This window comes from Micropterus salmoides, unplaced genomic scaffold, assembly GCF_014851395.1.
Source record: "Micropterus salmoides isolate LMB-PRFRI ecotype aquatic unplaced genomic scaffold, ASM1485139v1 Ms_hic_scaffold_9, whole genome shotgun sequence".
Lineage (NCBI taxonomy): Eukaryota > Metazoa > Chordata > Actinopteri > Centrarchiformes > Centrarchidae > Micropterus > Micropterus salmoides.
Genome location: NW_024044681.1, coordinates 20,299,635 through 20,315,434, shown reverse-complemented (window position 1 = coordinate 20,315,434; position 15,800 = coordinate 20,299,635). Strand labels below are relative to the sequence as shown.

Here is a 15,800-nt window from a genome sequence, read left to right as displayed (position 1 = left end):
GCGTGACAAAAAAAGTTTGAGAACCACTGCGTTAATGACAAGTGCATGAGTACCAAGCAAAAATAATCAGGGCAGCATTTAAATGATGCCAAATTAGAATAAAGTGTATTTCAAAAGTTGAGAAGCTCCCTTACTTTGACATGCATACAGCACAACACAGCAGGCCTGACTGTTGTGCCACTCTGTTCACAGCTGCCCCTGCCAAGCACAAGTATATTAATGTAGAATGGATGGTGTGCTGCAGTATCTGACCTTACTATGAAACTTTGCAGTGGTAAATCCTGTCTGACTGCGAGGAGCTTTCCTTCATCTCATTTCCTCAAAGAAAGCACACAAATATAACTTATATTTACAGAATTTTATTTCATTATGTTGCAAACAATGACATCCAGATATATTGATACACAATTCTTACTGTGCGTGTATGTGCATTTGTGAGTGTGTGTGCATGTGTGTGTAAAGAGAGCAGTGAGACCACAGAAAGCAGAATGAAAATCCCGTGTGAGGGAGCCCTCAATGGGTTAACAAGGCAGAGATAGTGAGCAAGAGGGCACCGGGCGATTCTCTGGGCTGACATACACACACACACAAACCTCATAAAAAGGTGAGCTGACTTTTTCCTCTGTAAAACACACTTTTTGCTATGGGGTGTGTGCCTGTGCTCCTCAGCAGCTTAGGGATCGTTAAGGTCCTGTGAGTGTCTACTAGAAAGCAAGTTTGCTAAAAGAAATGAAGTAGTATGAATAAACACAGTGGGTGAGAAGCTTTGCCTCCTCTCTCTCCATCAGAGCAGAGACGGCAGAGAGATTCTCCTGTCATAATATACAAACACACACACACACTATGTATACACACATGTACACGTGCACTCGCCCGCAGAACCTTGTGCGATTCGACTAGATAGCTGCAGCCTGCTTAATTTCTTTCTTCAACTTATCTTCTCCTGGACAGCTTCCATTCATTCTCTTTCTTGTATGCTTACTTTCCTCACACTTTTCTTTATCACCATCCACACAGTGACAGACCACAAGAATAGAGGCATGGAGTAAAACAAAACAAAGCCTAAACCCCTCCAGCAAGGGGTGCAGTCAGTCCGTTAACCAGAATCCACCTGCCAGCACACAAGGATATTTATCCTTTGACCCCACAGGAAGTCATGACAACAGTATGCAAATTCGGCAAATTTAACAGTATACAATTTTTTTTTGATTCACCATGCAAGGAATACTTCTTATCTTTTGAGTGTGTTTATGTGTCAGAGATTGCGTGACATTTATTAAGCGTACCCTACATCCAGAATAATTTACATAAAAAGGACAATAGTCATCTTAATAGGACTGGACTGATGGGGGGGGGGCATGGTCAACTATGGTTTGGAGTGCGAGAGGTGAAGGGCTGGGTGTCAGAACAGAAGGAATTGGGCTGAGGTGCAGGACATGGGTGGGGTAGGGTTGGGCTTTAGGGCTGCTTTTGGAGTTGGAGGGTGGGTGGGGGTGCAGGACAGGGCAAGAGATGGAGGCAGTCTCAGCGGCACTCCCAGACTTTGACTGTCTGATCGACACTGCCCGTCACCACATAGGGAGCAGTCTTGTGGAAATCTGCAAGAGAGGTAAACTTTTGTTAAGTACGCTGCATTAAAGATGGGCTAAATAATTTCAACAAGTTCATAGTGAGCATTCTAGCTTTGGTTTTAGTGTTAGATGTCTGAGAGGCAGGAGATGCAAAATGGATTCTGTTAATAACTGTGTCTTACCCAGTGAGGTAACAAAGTGTTCATGGGCACACAGGGTCTTCATGCAGCGTTTGTTCTTGTAGTCCCAGATCCTAATGGTTTTGTCGTCAGCACAGCTCACTATGAATCGTCCTCCAGGATGAACCAATATCCCACGCACCCAGTTGTCATGTCCCACCTGAAGAAACCAGACAGATTACCCACCGCTCCAATCATTTATAAGCACTAACACTGAAGACAGTCATAGAAACAATCACTCACCAGAGTCATAAGGCAGATGCCAATGCTGACATCCCACATCTTAATTGTTTTATCTCTGGATCCAGAGAGAAGGAAGGGGCCAGGTTTTCCACTCTTCTTGCTCTGCAAAACAGAGATACAGGGAAGATGTAAGAAACAGCGAGGCCTCACGGAAATAATAACTCTTCTGTTTTATATTACAGTTTTACTTAATAACAGCGCATTGAGATCTTACGCGGCAGTCATTATTTCAGTGCAGACTGTTCATCACTGCTATAAACAAATATGGGAAACAATGCAGCTGGACCAAAGATACACAAACATCCTGTTTAGGTAAAGGTCAGATCCTGCAGCAGCTGTACATACCTCGGAGCCTGTGGCCTCCAGGATGGTGGGGTGAGCACTGTCAGGGGCCCAGGCGATACACTCTACCACGTGTTCATGCTCCCGCAACTCAGCTTTACACTCCTTGGAGGCGGTCACCCAGACACGCACCGTCTGGTCGTTGGAGCAGCTGGCGATCAACGATCCATCCTGGTTGGGGCGCACCATCCTCACCCACTCCCTGTGGCCTGTAAATGTCTTCACACAGTACCTGTAGATTGAAATAGTGATAACAAAAAACTTTATTATGATATAACAGCATTTAGCATCAAGTAAAGTAGTAAACTATGCAATATTATCAGGGATACAATTAAGCTCATGGGAAAGAAGAATGAAAAAATATATACCGGTGTATGAAAAACTATGCTCACAATCTGAAAGTACATCTTAGTCTCTGAGAGCTTGTGGTGGGAAGACTAAACAAGCCCTCCCCTCACTTACCCAGTGGCCACTTCCCACATCTTGATGGTTTTGTCTCTGGAGGCAGACACTATGTGGTCCCCATTTGGCATGATGGCTACAGACGACACGTTGTGATCGTGACCTGGATGACACAGTCAAGAATTATGTTGAGTAACTGGTCTGAGTTCATCTTAATACAAAAACCACAAAGCCAGACGTGCCCAAAGTCAGTGTCCAAAAGCATTTAAGACATAAAGCTAGCCCTTCATTAGTTCATCAGTTTCTAAACCCCGAATCAGTGGTCATTCATATCACATGGTCTTATTGGGATAATGTTTGTCATGCTAACTTCTCGTACTCTGAACAAAGTTTATCTTTACTGATTTACAACCAAAATATTTGTAATATATATCTGCGTAACTACAAACATTACACCAAATCATACATTTTAACTGAGTAGTTAAGAAATTGTCATATGTCACTTTTGCACCACTTCTTCCCTGTACTGGAACCATTGTTATTTCTGTAAACGTCTCTTACCATGCATTGTTCGGATGCACTCAAACCCCTGGAAGTCCCAAAGTTTGATGCTCATGTCAGCTGAACATGAAGCCAGCAGTTTTCCTGTCTGGTCAAAGGAGATGTCCTGCACGGAGTCTGTGTGGCCCTTTAGGGTTCGCTCAAAGTCCCCTGCCTCGTAGTCCCACACCTAAAAATCACAGACGGCGATGGACACTTCAGTCTCACCTTGCCCAATTATCAAACACAAACTGTATGCATTACCTAAAAATATAATTTAACTCAGTCTAACAGCAGAAATCACTATATTGACATAACTGATGTCGAGGCATGCAAAATCAGAGATGGGTTTTCATAGCACAATCAACAGTCAGGTTAGATGTTTGTTGTAGATGTCTTTTGACATTAAACTCAAATTTGAATGTTGGAAATTATGCAGGTAGACATGTATGTTAAACTGTTTAAACTCAGTTTAAATGGCTGAGAATATCCTTATTGCTAAAATCAAGTTGTACACATTAAAAACAACCTGCCGACACTGTTTAATTAACAAAAAGGCTGAAAAAGAAAGAAGGGGATGGGTTGAAAGAGAAACAGATTTGCACGCTTCCCAAGGTGCTGTGCTCTGGGAGTGTTGCCTCTGACAACACGAGCATCAGCCCATCTCCACATAGATGAGCAGTGACAAAGCAGAAAAAAGAAACAGAGTGAGAAAGGAAGGGAGGGAGGGAGGGAGGAGGATAAAGGGCGGAGGCAGTGGGGGGAAAGCGTGTTGGAGCAGAAGCACTGAGGATAAAAAGGGAGAACAGCCTCAGATCTGCAGTACAGCTTTGATCTGAAGGGTCAGAGCTGCAGAGGCGATGTTGTGGTGCACTGCAACGCTCATTGTTTTTGCTTATAGATGCTACTGCACACAGCCATCACTACTTTAATATTCCTGCTACAGACATATTTTCAAGACACCTCAAACATATTACGTGTTTATTATGTGAACATAAGAAAAGTTGAAGGAGTCTCGACAGTTCCAGAGAGAACACATGGGACCTTAGGACTAAACTGATGCATAATACATTAGTGTGATAATGTTATTTCTTCACATTGATATGTCCCAGAATCATTTTCTTTAACGTTTTTTTTGCATTTTTAGGGCTGTCCCTTTAATTAGTTTCTTCAACTAGCCCAAATTACATAACTACCCAATATATCAATACCATTTCTCACAGTCTATTGTGATAATTTGTACAGAGTCTAATATAACAGCCCCACAATAAACCCCCTTGTTTGTTGAAACTGTGTATGAAAGGTATTAATGTAACTTCACGGGCATTATGGAGGCCGTAGTGATGCAGATTATATTGTATCCCTCACAGACCTCAGTCCTCAGTCCAAACTGAAATATAAGATCAAAAAACTGAGTATTTATGACAGAGCTGTTGTAACGGATTGCATCAGATGTAGTTAGCTGTACCTGATAACGTGGCAGCTCAGAGTGTACACCCCGTTTATTAAAAACATACACACCTTAATGGTAGCGTCCTCGGAGGCAGTGACCATGACGGAGAAGACGGGGTGGAATATGACACGAGTGACCGGAGCGCGGTGCCCACTCAAGGCGTATCGCTCCGGGGGACGGGGGATCCACTCCTTGGGGTCTCTCTTTTGACCCACAGGTCCTCCATGTGTCATCTCCTCCTTCGCCTCATTCAACTTTGACTCCAACTCCATCACCTGAGGCACAGCGTCGAGTCAAGGAGCAGAGGAGACTCATCAGCAAATGCTTATCCCAATAAAAACATTTATGTATATTATTTGATTTAGACACGTAACAATTAAATATCATCGTGCTGACCATCTGGTGGTTTAGATTGCTAAAAAGCTGAAATAAAGTTGTTTGTATTACAATTTTTCTTGGTTAGGTGAGGGAACATGGCCTCAAGGATTGAGATTTACATTACAATGATGTATTGTCCATGTCACGATAAGTACACTGCACGTCCACAGGATTAGTCTGCCTTACACATGTGACTTGTACAGCATGTCCGACTTGTACAGCATGTCCGACATCTCAGGAAAGCACACCACATTCCTTACCTTCTTCTGTAATCTGATGACTGAGGTCCACTTCTTTTCCAACAGCCCCGCATACTTTTTATCTCCCTCTTCATTCTGTAAATGGAGAAAAGACAAGATGCTGAGAAAGGGGACCCACATTCCTCTAAATAAACAAGAATCTACACATTTTTTTTGTCATTTGTCGTGCACCAGTCTCTCCTTACCATATCTAACTCTGCCTCTTTCTTGAAGGTGGAATAGGCCTCCTCGTATCCATTGGAACGGAGATAGTCGGCTATAGCCCGGTTTCTGTGAAGAAGCAAAATAAAACAGAAAAAGGTTTCAGGTGTTTCCACCAGTTCCACATTCCCTCCACACAGACGCTAGCATATACCCACTGCTATTAAGTGGTCAGTATCAGTGTAATTTCATATGATTTTGCCCAAAATTCTGCTAAAAGAATCAAGTCAAAGTGAGGTTGTCATTTCTTATGTCATTTCTTATATAAAGCTTCACCTTAACAGAAATGCTGGTTCCTCCTTAAAAGAGGGCAGGCCACACCCTGTCTTAACAGATTGGAGCAATGGGACTCAAGTTTCACAGTTCTGCCTTAAATGTCAGCAAATTTGAGTAAGCACTGCAAGACACTGCGATCCTTCAGTGAAGAAAACAAAACGTAAGGATCAAATCTCTGGGAAACTGTTTTGTGCTGCTATGGAAACCAGAGACTTCACAAAGGGTGAACACCGGGCACGGAAGACGCAAGGACAGGACAAGCACATGGAAACAACCCTAAAACCCACACATACAGACTTGCACACAAATACATGCAGACAGTTATATAAATCAGTGGAACAGCTCTTCTATGAGATGAAGGGTGAATATTTCATGAGCGATGGTGCTAAATGTAGGCTACAGCTTCCAGGCTGCTGCTAATAATTACCCTGATATAACAGTCTGTTAGACTTTGATCATAAGGCGATCACCGGCAGGGTTTCCACTAAATTCTCACAATAAAAATTGTTTATTAAACTCCCAACATAAACAGTAAAGATAGAAGAAATCTGATGTTTTGTGCTGTCTGGACTGGAATGTACTGAACTGGGATGCATACCGTATGATCAGCCAGGCAGATGTCACTGCACAGAGCTGCTCATATTAACCAGCCATCATTTTGTTAAGGTCCTCCTCCTTCCCCATCCCCCCTCACTTCTTTGCTCCTGTCATGTGGGTTATGAAATATTCACTAAGTAGCTATCAAGTGAAGCACCTTGAAGTCCACATTTCCACAATGATTACTCATTCTTATAAAAAGGAATGCACTCCCAACATCTGCATTAACCTCTTATGAATGATTTAGCCCAAACAGCTATGAATGATTTAGCCCAAACAGCTGAACATTTTCCACTGCAGTCTATGAAGAGAGGAAAACATGTAATGTATGTCTATAGTTGGAAAACTTCGAGGTATGCTTGCTAAAAAGCAAGCACGTGCGCCTCTTCATGAGCACTACAAGCGCGTTTGTCTACGTGGCTGTTCTTGTTTGCATGTGTAATGAGCCTGCACACCCACATATTTACATCCAGGCACTCACAGTTCATCTCTCTGTCTTTGTGACAGCACCATGGCGGCTGCTGTTCGCTCCCTCTTGGGGAGGTGAGGGTGAGGCGATGTGCTGGGGGAGTCTGGCTGGGAAGTGTGTGGTGGGGGTGTCCGATCTCTCTGTGACGCTCTTGTTTCGGAGACTCGGAGGTGGCGAAGAGAGTGCCACGCAGAGGGAGGTGGACCGGAGATACTGCTGTCAATCAACTGAGGACAAGGCTCCACGAGTATTTACTGGCCCAACTCTCAATCACCAATCAAACGTGCCCATCACCTGATCAAGAGAGAAGAAAAATCAGTATATTTGAAAGAAATGTTACAGCTGATCGTCAGTACATAAAAAATTTTATTTATTTTCTAGGTTTGACAGACAAATTAGTGAGTACAATCAGTTGAACCCATATAACTAGGTTCCAGGACAAGTGTTTGTTTTTTTGAGAAAAAGTTTTCCAATCTGCTCTTTAAAGTAAATATACTTTAGAAGAAGTAAAAACATACACTAGTTTGTGTGAATGAAGCACAGAGGCAAGACAATATAGAAGTACAACAACCTTTAACTAAACAATGCTGGGCAGTAGAGAAAAGGCCATCTTAGGGCTTCTTTGTCATCCTCCTCATTCATTGATGCATGTATCTTCAGAACACTCACTGCTGCTATAAACTTACATTACATCAATTTCCAAACCAAAAAAAAAAAAAAAAAAAAAAAAAGACTTGACTAGCAACTCTATCTCCTGCACATTTGATCTAGATCTCTGTTGCCTAAGCAAAGCATAATTTTTAAAAAGCTAGCAGCAGCTAGGGCTGAACAATTTTGAAAAAATATCTAACTGCAATTATTTTCACAGATGTTGCAATTGCGATATGATTTGCGATACTAGGGTGAATGAGAATTTTTACATCATTACTCTAATTTTCATTGAAAAACATTCAAATGAATTACGGTGTGATTTCTGCAGGAATCCGTACCAAACAAAAATGTTTTCTTAAGTCTCTAGAATATAATGTGTAGGCCAGGACATCTCTGCAGCACGACAGTATTTAATTTAAATTGGTATTTTGACACATATCACCTTTGCACCCCATGCAATTGGAAAATTGCAGTACACTATATTGCGATTTTGATAGAATTTCAATTAATTGTTCAGCCCTACTAGCAGCCGATTGTACTCATTTTACCTGAATGACTTTGTACCAATTATCTTATCGGTAATCTTTAGGATCCATCAAAACATTTCTTCTTGGTTATAGTTTTAAAATCAGAATTTTGGGGGGCAATGTGACCATCCCATTAGAAGAGCACAGATCAACAGCACACACAGACAAATCAAAAACACACCACTCAGGGATTGTGAAGCTAATAAGACTATTCCTGAGCTTCAACACCACTGGTATCTGGGGCCACAATAGCACTAAGCTGCTTACCATCTAGACCAGACAACCTAGAGTCTGTGTGTGTGTGTGTGTGTTTCTAAGTGATAGAGACCATAAGTTCTCCATACAGCTGACAGTGCAATGTAAAGAAGGGACTGGACAGGAGCTAACAGGATTAGTCCCAGACATACAGAACAGCATGCCACCCCAGGCTGTATTATTGTCCACTTCACTGTCTGCTGCCAGTTGCAGCTTCTAAACACAAAAGACTACTCAAAGGAAATAAATTATTGAATGATACTCATAACATTCGCATTTTATATATTTCTACTTTACAGATCAGCACTTCCTTTCAGTCAAAGCATGGCAGCCGCGGGAGACAACAAAACATTAAGCCAGGGAAGTGCCTGATGTGTCCTAGAAAGAACTCCTTTTTTCCTGCCTGCAAACCTGAAGAGTGCTCCGAGCTGACAGGACAGAGCTAGTGATTTTAGCTGAGCAGCATTCTCAGCGCGGTTCAAAAATAGCCATTTGACCAAACAGACCAACCTTCAAACTATTATGTAACCAAGACAATCTCGGTAGCTTCTGCACCTGCCTGAGACTTCAGAGCTTCTGCATTTGAAAGAAACATTTTTAAGGAACACACAGATAAAGGGGTGTGCAAATTAAACAAGCAACAGTATGAGTCCTGGTTTCAGTCAGTTATCGCATTGAAAGGCAAATGTACAGTTATCTAGACTTAGTGCTAAACAGGGCAAACATGGTCAGAGCCATAAATCAAGAAGGGTGTAAGAGCCTGTCTATGTTTCATGCTTATCAAAAGGAAATCTAACTACTCAGTCCATTTCTACTAAAATGCAATGGTTGCTTTGCATTTGCACACATAAAGAGGATTCTACCAAAGGATGAGGAACGCCCAGAAGGTTTGAAACGTCATACAATGTGCATCTCTTCATATGAGTATACCACTTTGGCTTAGGACTTCAACATCACTTCAGACTTTAGTTAACTGTGATGGAAAATTTTTCATATTTTCTGTCATTTTATGGATGACAGCGATGAACTGTAAAATAAAATAAAATAACCAACAGTTTTATGCATCAATAATAAAATAATCATTGGACCTAGTTGTGGCCCTGACTTATTAGATATAAAGTAACAGTTGGATCATAGATGAAAATAACGAGGGAATTCTGTTTTAGTAAGACAGTATTATGTATTAATTTTATTAAGGAGGTACATATCACCAACCCAAGTCAGTCACTAGTGTCATCAAATAATTGTCATTAAAAGGGAGCAGTGCTGCAACACTAGCTGAGGTGGACAAAACACACTAGAGTAAAGAGAGCATTTGAATCAGCTTTATTTTAGCCAATACTAATCCATTAAATTCTGCCCAAATTGGCTTCTTCTTCGGACATCCATAGTTTTTCATGGGATAAAAAATGATAAGCCTTACAAGTGTTTCCAGATTAGCCTGGCTATAAAATGATGGCCTATTGGCAGGCAGAGCATTCTCCGAACAGTCTGATCTCTAGTTCCTTGAGCAAAATACTGAATCGACTCCATCCTACACCTGGGGCACCAATGTTCCCCCCGTACTACATGAATCTCTCATTAAATATAAATAACTAACACAGTGACATAGCACAAGCCTACATTTAAAGCTAGATTATGACTGTATAAAGTATAACAAGGCTTCATTTCATGGAAATGATAGAAGGGACCGGTTGAAATGATACATTGTTCACGCACAAATTTAGTGTTTTTTTGCTATTGATAGATGACAGAAAGTACACAAATTAAATAAAGCGACTGTCCACAAGTACAGAGATATGGTGATGTAATTAAAGATAAACTAACTTGGACATTTGTTTTTCATGTACAAAGTTTTATCTAATGTAATTAGATAAATTGATTGTATTCGTTGTCATCAATTTACTTATTTTATATTATTTTGAGTAGTACTTTGGTAGTCTTTAATCATGTAACCCAGCCCTACCTACAACCTGATGATTCTACCATCCATACACACAACAAAACATTGTGCAAGCTTTTAAAAATAATATATTTATTCAATCCAGTGGCTTGCCATCATCTGTGTCATAAAGCAATCTACTGTTTAAAGTCTCAATGTGTATTAATTAGATGCATTGGCTGATATTAGCTGACCTGTCCAGGGTGTACCTCGCCTTTCACCCAATGTAAGCTGGGAGTGGCTCCAGCCGCCCGTGACCCTGTACGCAGGATAAGCAGTTGACGATGGATGGCTGATATTACCTCATTGCCGATTTACTGTATCAGCAAATGTCAGCCACTATATGACAAGAACATGAAGTAAAGGAACGTCAAAGATATGTTCTCAAACAGTATCACCATTCAGTAGATTGTCTACCAAAGAGCAGTGACAAGTTTTTCAACTCCAAAATTATTTACTCTGTTCCGACGCCTGGGTCTGCAAAATAAAGTATCAGATAATAATGAACTACTTCTATTTCCTCTTTCTTTCTTATTAACAAAGAGCCGTGTACAAAATATACAGGCAGCAGCTTCTCATTTTAGCCAGCGCTGAAATTCAATGTGTCATATATATTTAATCAACATTTAGATAAATATAAGTATCAGATTGGACTCAGTATCGGCAAATACCCAATATTTGAAGACTTTGATCTGGATCAGGGCTAAAAAAGCTTTACTGGGATATCCCTAGTATAAAAGAAATCTCTTAAAAAACTGGGGGGGGGTCACATTTGAGCTATAATAATGTGTTTTAGATGGAGAAACAATCCTATCACAATATGTGACCGACTACTTGCGCCCACTGAGACACACGCAGCATGACGACCACATTTCATTGAAGAAAACGGGGACGTCACTAGGAGACAGAGCCGCCTCCCATCTCTTTGCATCAACTCATAAATCACAACACGGATGTAACAACTTACATGCTGCTCTCTCAAGAATGTCACCATACCATAAGGATTGGTTTAAAGTGAAATGTAAAAAAGGTGAACAGATGACGTGATTAAGCTCCCATTCGGTTACAATATCAGACTGTGACGTCAATCATGCCTCATCGGTCTTTCTCAGGGCACTGAAAATGTGTCTAGAACACAGAGTCCTGTTCAGTTAAACAAGCAGCTGCATGATGTGATACTTTACACCTCTTCTCCAAATGAACAAAATTCTCTAAAACCATGTAGAAATATATCTGTAAATGTAACGGTAAGATCCTTATACTTGAAGACAACCTGTCTCCATCTACAGGTTCCACCCCAGGACTTTTGTGAATTTTGATGACTTGCTTTCTGAGTTACATATAACTATAAACACAATAATTTCAGGTTGTTTGACTGTTGTATAAAATTAAGTAAGCAAGTGGTACATCTCTTTGAGCTATGGTAACATGAGAGACATTAAGTTTACAACAACTAGTAGTTAATTTCATTTTCAATTAATGTTATTATTTTTTCTATTGATTGATTGATTGGTCTATAAAATAGTGAAACATGTCCATCACAGCTTCCTGGAAGCTGCAACCAGAGAACGGTTGCAATTCTTGCTTGATAATAATTGATTTAAACAATCAGCCAAACTTTTAGAAATCTTTGTTCCATTTGTTCAAGCTGCTGTACAATACCGCCGCTTATGGGTGACCTTCAGGCCAAACAAGTACCTGCGGGCATAAACTGAACAACACAGCAATGTTTGATTACAAATCAAACATCATGGCAAATCCCCCCCCCCCATTTAACTGGTAGCCTACAGTACGTCATTACATTTTCTTGATCAATGATGTCTTTCCATAGTAGGATTTTGTGTGATATTAGTCTATTGCCCTGCCATAAAAACAGTAAGTTCAAAAGTTACTCAAGCTTATTGCATTTGTTATCAATGCCAACAGTCAAGGTTTAAATGCAATAAGACAGTGACAGAATATCAAAGCATGATGCCAATAAATCTTGGATGTTCCACTGAAGTATGGTGCTTTAACAGGTGTAGTTCTTCTCATATGGAGGAGAAAAAGTATGGGTGGAGATTCAAGTATAAATATAGCAGAATAAAAAACAGAAAAAAAATAATCACCTTATTAACTTATATGTGAAAACATGCAACATGAGACGTTGAGGGACTTTAAGTACAAGGTTCATAACCTATTCCACAGACATGGGCCTTCACAGTTAATGTTTTGCAATATCAGCTTCTGGACGATTACTGTGCATTCAATTAGCTATTAAAATTTGTATCGGGAGACAGTTTTGTTAATCTCAAGTAAAAACTGTATAGCCTTATTAATTAACAGCGTTCCATGGTGATCCCGTTTTAGTCTCCACCCTGATAGTGATTCATCAAACTATAGTAGATAACCTTAAGGGGGCTAGTATTATGCATGAAAACAACACATTTGCTAAAGACTGTTTTATTTTTGTGAGAAACAGGTCTGAATTCAAAATATGGCTCGGATGACGTCTTTCCAAGCTTCGATGGCCACAAGGGCAAAGTTGCAGCAATGGCTCAGCAACGCCCTTTCCAGCTACTGTTAGCTTAGCACTATAACGTAGACGTTAAGTGGAGCTGTCAGTGTGAGCAGACTGGATTTACACAGCCACTCAGTCGCCGTACCAAACACACACAAAGGGAGTTTGGTCTACGTTTAAAAGCCGCTAGGCAACATAGCTATTTGCTGAAAATAACCTAACGTTTCCCGTTAAAATGTGAAGGAGAATGGGATATGTAACCCAAGTTAAATGGCTGTATTATTAGCCGATATTCCCCAGTAACGTTACAACAAAACACTGTTTTAACTGTTAGTGTAACGTAACATAGGTTCACAACAAATAATTTCAACGTTTCAAATATATCACTTCCATTATGCATTTACTAGCTACGTCAGGGTATTTTCACCCGACTGTGGAAAATATGGCAGCAAGCTGACAGCACCTAAGTTAGCTTAGCCGGCTAACGTACCACGTTAGCTCATCCCCACAGAACTTCCATAAATAGACGCAGCTAACGTTAGCCAAATGTTCAGCTGGGCTTCACAACAAGTGTCTCGATCCAAATCACGCATTGACGGAGAAGCACCCAAGCGGCTGTAAGACGACAATCACATTCAGCATATTTGAATAACCTCACCTTTTGATTATTTTAACGTTCAGTTCAGTAAATAGATCTTTGGAATGCCAACTTTGCCACTTAAGCTAGCTTAGCTTGCTCTCGGCCTCTCCGCCATTTTGAGATCGGAACGGGAAAGCGCAGACACCGAGGCAATTCGTCGTAAAAAATAACAAGTCTTTCTAAGTGCCAAAACTAAAACACAGACAAGTGTAAAAGCTGCTAACTTACCCTTTGACAAATGTTCACTTTCATATCCACTCGACTGGTCTAAACATCCGATCGGAAACCCTGGTTTTGATGTGGTATTGTGACTTTTCACATCACCCGGTACGTTCAGATTTTTTTTCTCCTCTTCGGTACCACCGCATTCGCCCCAGCTAACGGTCGCGACTGGAAATCGGCTGCGCGCACGTTGAGGTGAGCGGAGGCGCGCCGCATATGTGTCGCTGTTGGGATTAAAGGGAAAATCCAACATAAATACAAGTTTATACGTTTTGGAAAATTATAATTAAAGCCCCCCTCCAGTGTATTTTGACATTTGACTTTGATATTTCATATATTTCGGAGTCATTTCCTTACATTGTTGATTACCCACATACTTACACTTCCACATAGCTTAATTTTGTGCTCAAAGTTGCAAAAATATTTTCTTTTTGCTGCTGTTTACATTCATCCCAGACGCAAATTCAAAAAATGCAATGTGGGAATGTTAGGGGTGTATACCAGAATCGGAATTAGAATCAGCTTTATTTGCCAGGTATGTGCATACATAGGAGGAATTTGACTCTGGATTGTACATTGCTAAGGATGTGCTTACTTATACAATAATACAATAATAAAATCAGACACCGGCTACAGTATAGAGAACACATATATACACACCATAAACAAAAACAATATAGACAGATTGAGACAATAGTGCAATGAGCATTGTGCAAATGATGCAGGAGTAAATTATCATTACCATTATTATTATTAATATTATTATTATGTATATGTCGGAGGTGGATGAGATATACAGGTGCACATACACATACGTGCATACATGTACACAGTGCAGTGGAGAATAGTGCAAAGCATGCTGGAATAAATAAGTATTATGTGCAGATCTTATGTACTTGAGGTATAGGTGGATTTGGTAATATACAATATGACAATATGAACAGTATGAACAGCTCTGAAATAGAGAACGAGAGAACGAGAGAATGATGAATAAATAATAAGTGGTAACCCGTCAAGAGGTGGCTGATTAGAGACAGAGTTATTGGGTTATTGTGCAGTAATTGTTCCTGAGACTGTGGGTCAGAAGTCAGCTGTTCATCAGAGTGATGGCTTGTGGGAAGAAATTGTTCCTGAGTCTGTTGGTTTTGGCGAACAGTGCTCTGTAGTGGCTTTTTCCTGACTCTGGAAATGTACAAGTCCTGAATGGAGGGCAGGTTGGCACCAATGATCTTTTCTGCAGTCCTGACTGTCCTTTGTAGTCTGGTCCTATCCTTTTTGGTGACAGATCCAAACCAGACAGTGATGGACGTGCAGAGGACATACATAAGTGTGTGTGTATATATATATATATGCATATAAATAACTGTAGGCTATATATTGTTTTACTTTATGTTACCATACTTTGATATACACGTAATTAGCCCATATGTTAAGTTCTGTGTGTGTATAGCATGAAGGGACTACAAATTTTGTTTTGTTATAGGCCACCATGTGCAGTATGACAAATAGGTACCCTACAAGGTAACGTTACATTTATTTGTCACAACAGGTTGTATAGCAGACAATATACAGTAATACAAATGCAATCATAAAATGGTACAGAAATAATCTATATTCAATGGAGCAGTGCTGGTGCTGAGGATGAAGGGGGGGGGGGCAATATCGACAACAGCTGAAACTTCTATTTCTTTTCCCAGAAGGCAGCAGGGTGAACAGGCTGTGGATTGCCTGAGTGCTGTCCTTTGGCTCTGCGCAGGCACCTCACTTCACCGATATCACTGATCCTTGGAGATGGGTAATGTTCTTCTGAGCAGTTTTAATCACCTGCTGCAGAGCCCTCAGGCTGTGCACATCCCATGCCAGTTTGTGATGTTTTCAGTTGGGATGCTTTCTATTGCTCCTCTGTAAAAGCTGGCAGGGACTTGGCACTGGAATTTAACCTTCTTAAGCTTTCTTAAGAAATACAGTCAAGTACTATGTACCTTATTATGCACTTTTAATGTAAACAAGTTTCTCATTGTGATGCGCAGCAGTGATCATGTCACATACACTCATGCAGCTGACCCATTATAAGAGATGATAAATATCTAATGGAACAACTGCCAGGAAACTATACATAAGTAATAATGATTTTACACATACTATGGGTACA

At 40.5% G+C, this 15,800-nt stretch overlaps 1 protein-coding gene across 1 annotated transcript; it reads right to left on the bottom strand.

Moving 5' to 3' along the window:
* Positions 1 to 339: 339 nt before the first annotated feature.
* LOC119895542 (lissencephaly-1 homolog B) lies at positions 340 to 13,816 on the bottom strand. Its single transcript, XM_038708717.1, has 11 exons — positions 13,655 to 13,816; positions 6,924 to 7,205; positions 5,554 to 5,638; positions 5,369 to 5,443; positions 4,799 to 5,005; positions 3,299 to 3,467; positions 2,798 to 2,900; positions 2,339 to 2,567; positions 1,994 to 2,095; positions 1,754 to 1,910; positions 340 to 1,598 (listed from the first exon to the last, which is right to left on the bottom strand). The coding sequence occupies exons 2-11, from the start codon at positions 6,953 to 6,955 to the stop codon at positions 1,525 to 1,527; spliced, it is 1,233 nt and encodes a 410-aa protein (XP_038564645.1). The 5' UTR covers positions 6,956 to 7,205; positions 13,655 to 13,816; the 3' UTR covers positions 340 to 1,524.
* Between the last annotated feature and the right edge of the window lie 1,984 nt (positions 13,817 to 15,800).

Bases quoted from the DNA above. Each gene is read 5' to 3' on its own strand.
- LOC119895542 (XM_038708717.1), bottom strand. From the start codon at position 6,955: ATGGTGCTGTCACAAAGACAGAGAGATGAACT. The intron at 2,568-2,797 runs GTAAGTGAGGGG...TTCAATCTACAG, and splicing joins ATGTGGGAAGTGGCCACTGG to GTACTGTGTGAAGACATTTA. The intron at 1,911-1,993 runs GTGAGTGATTGT...TGGTTTCTTCAG, and splicing joins GCATCTGCCTTATGACTCTG to GTGGGACATGACAACTGGGT.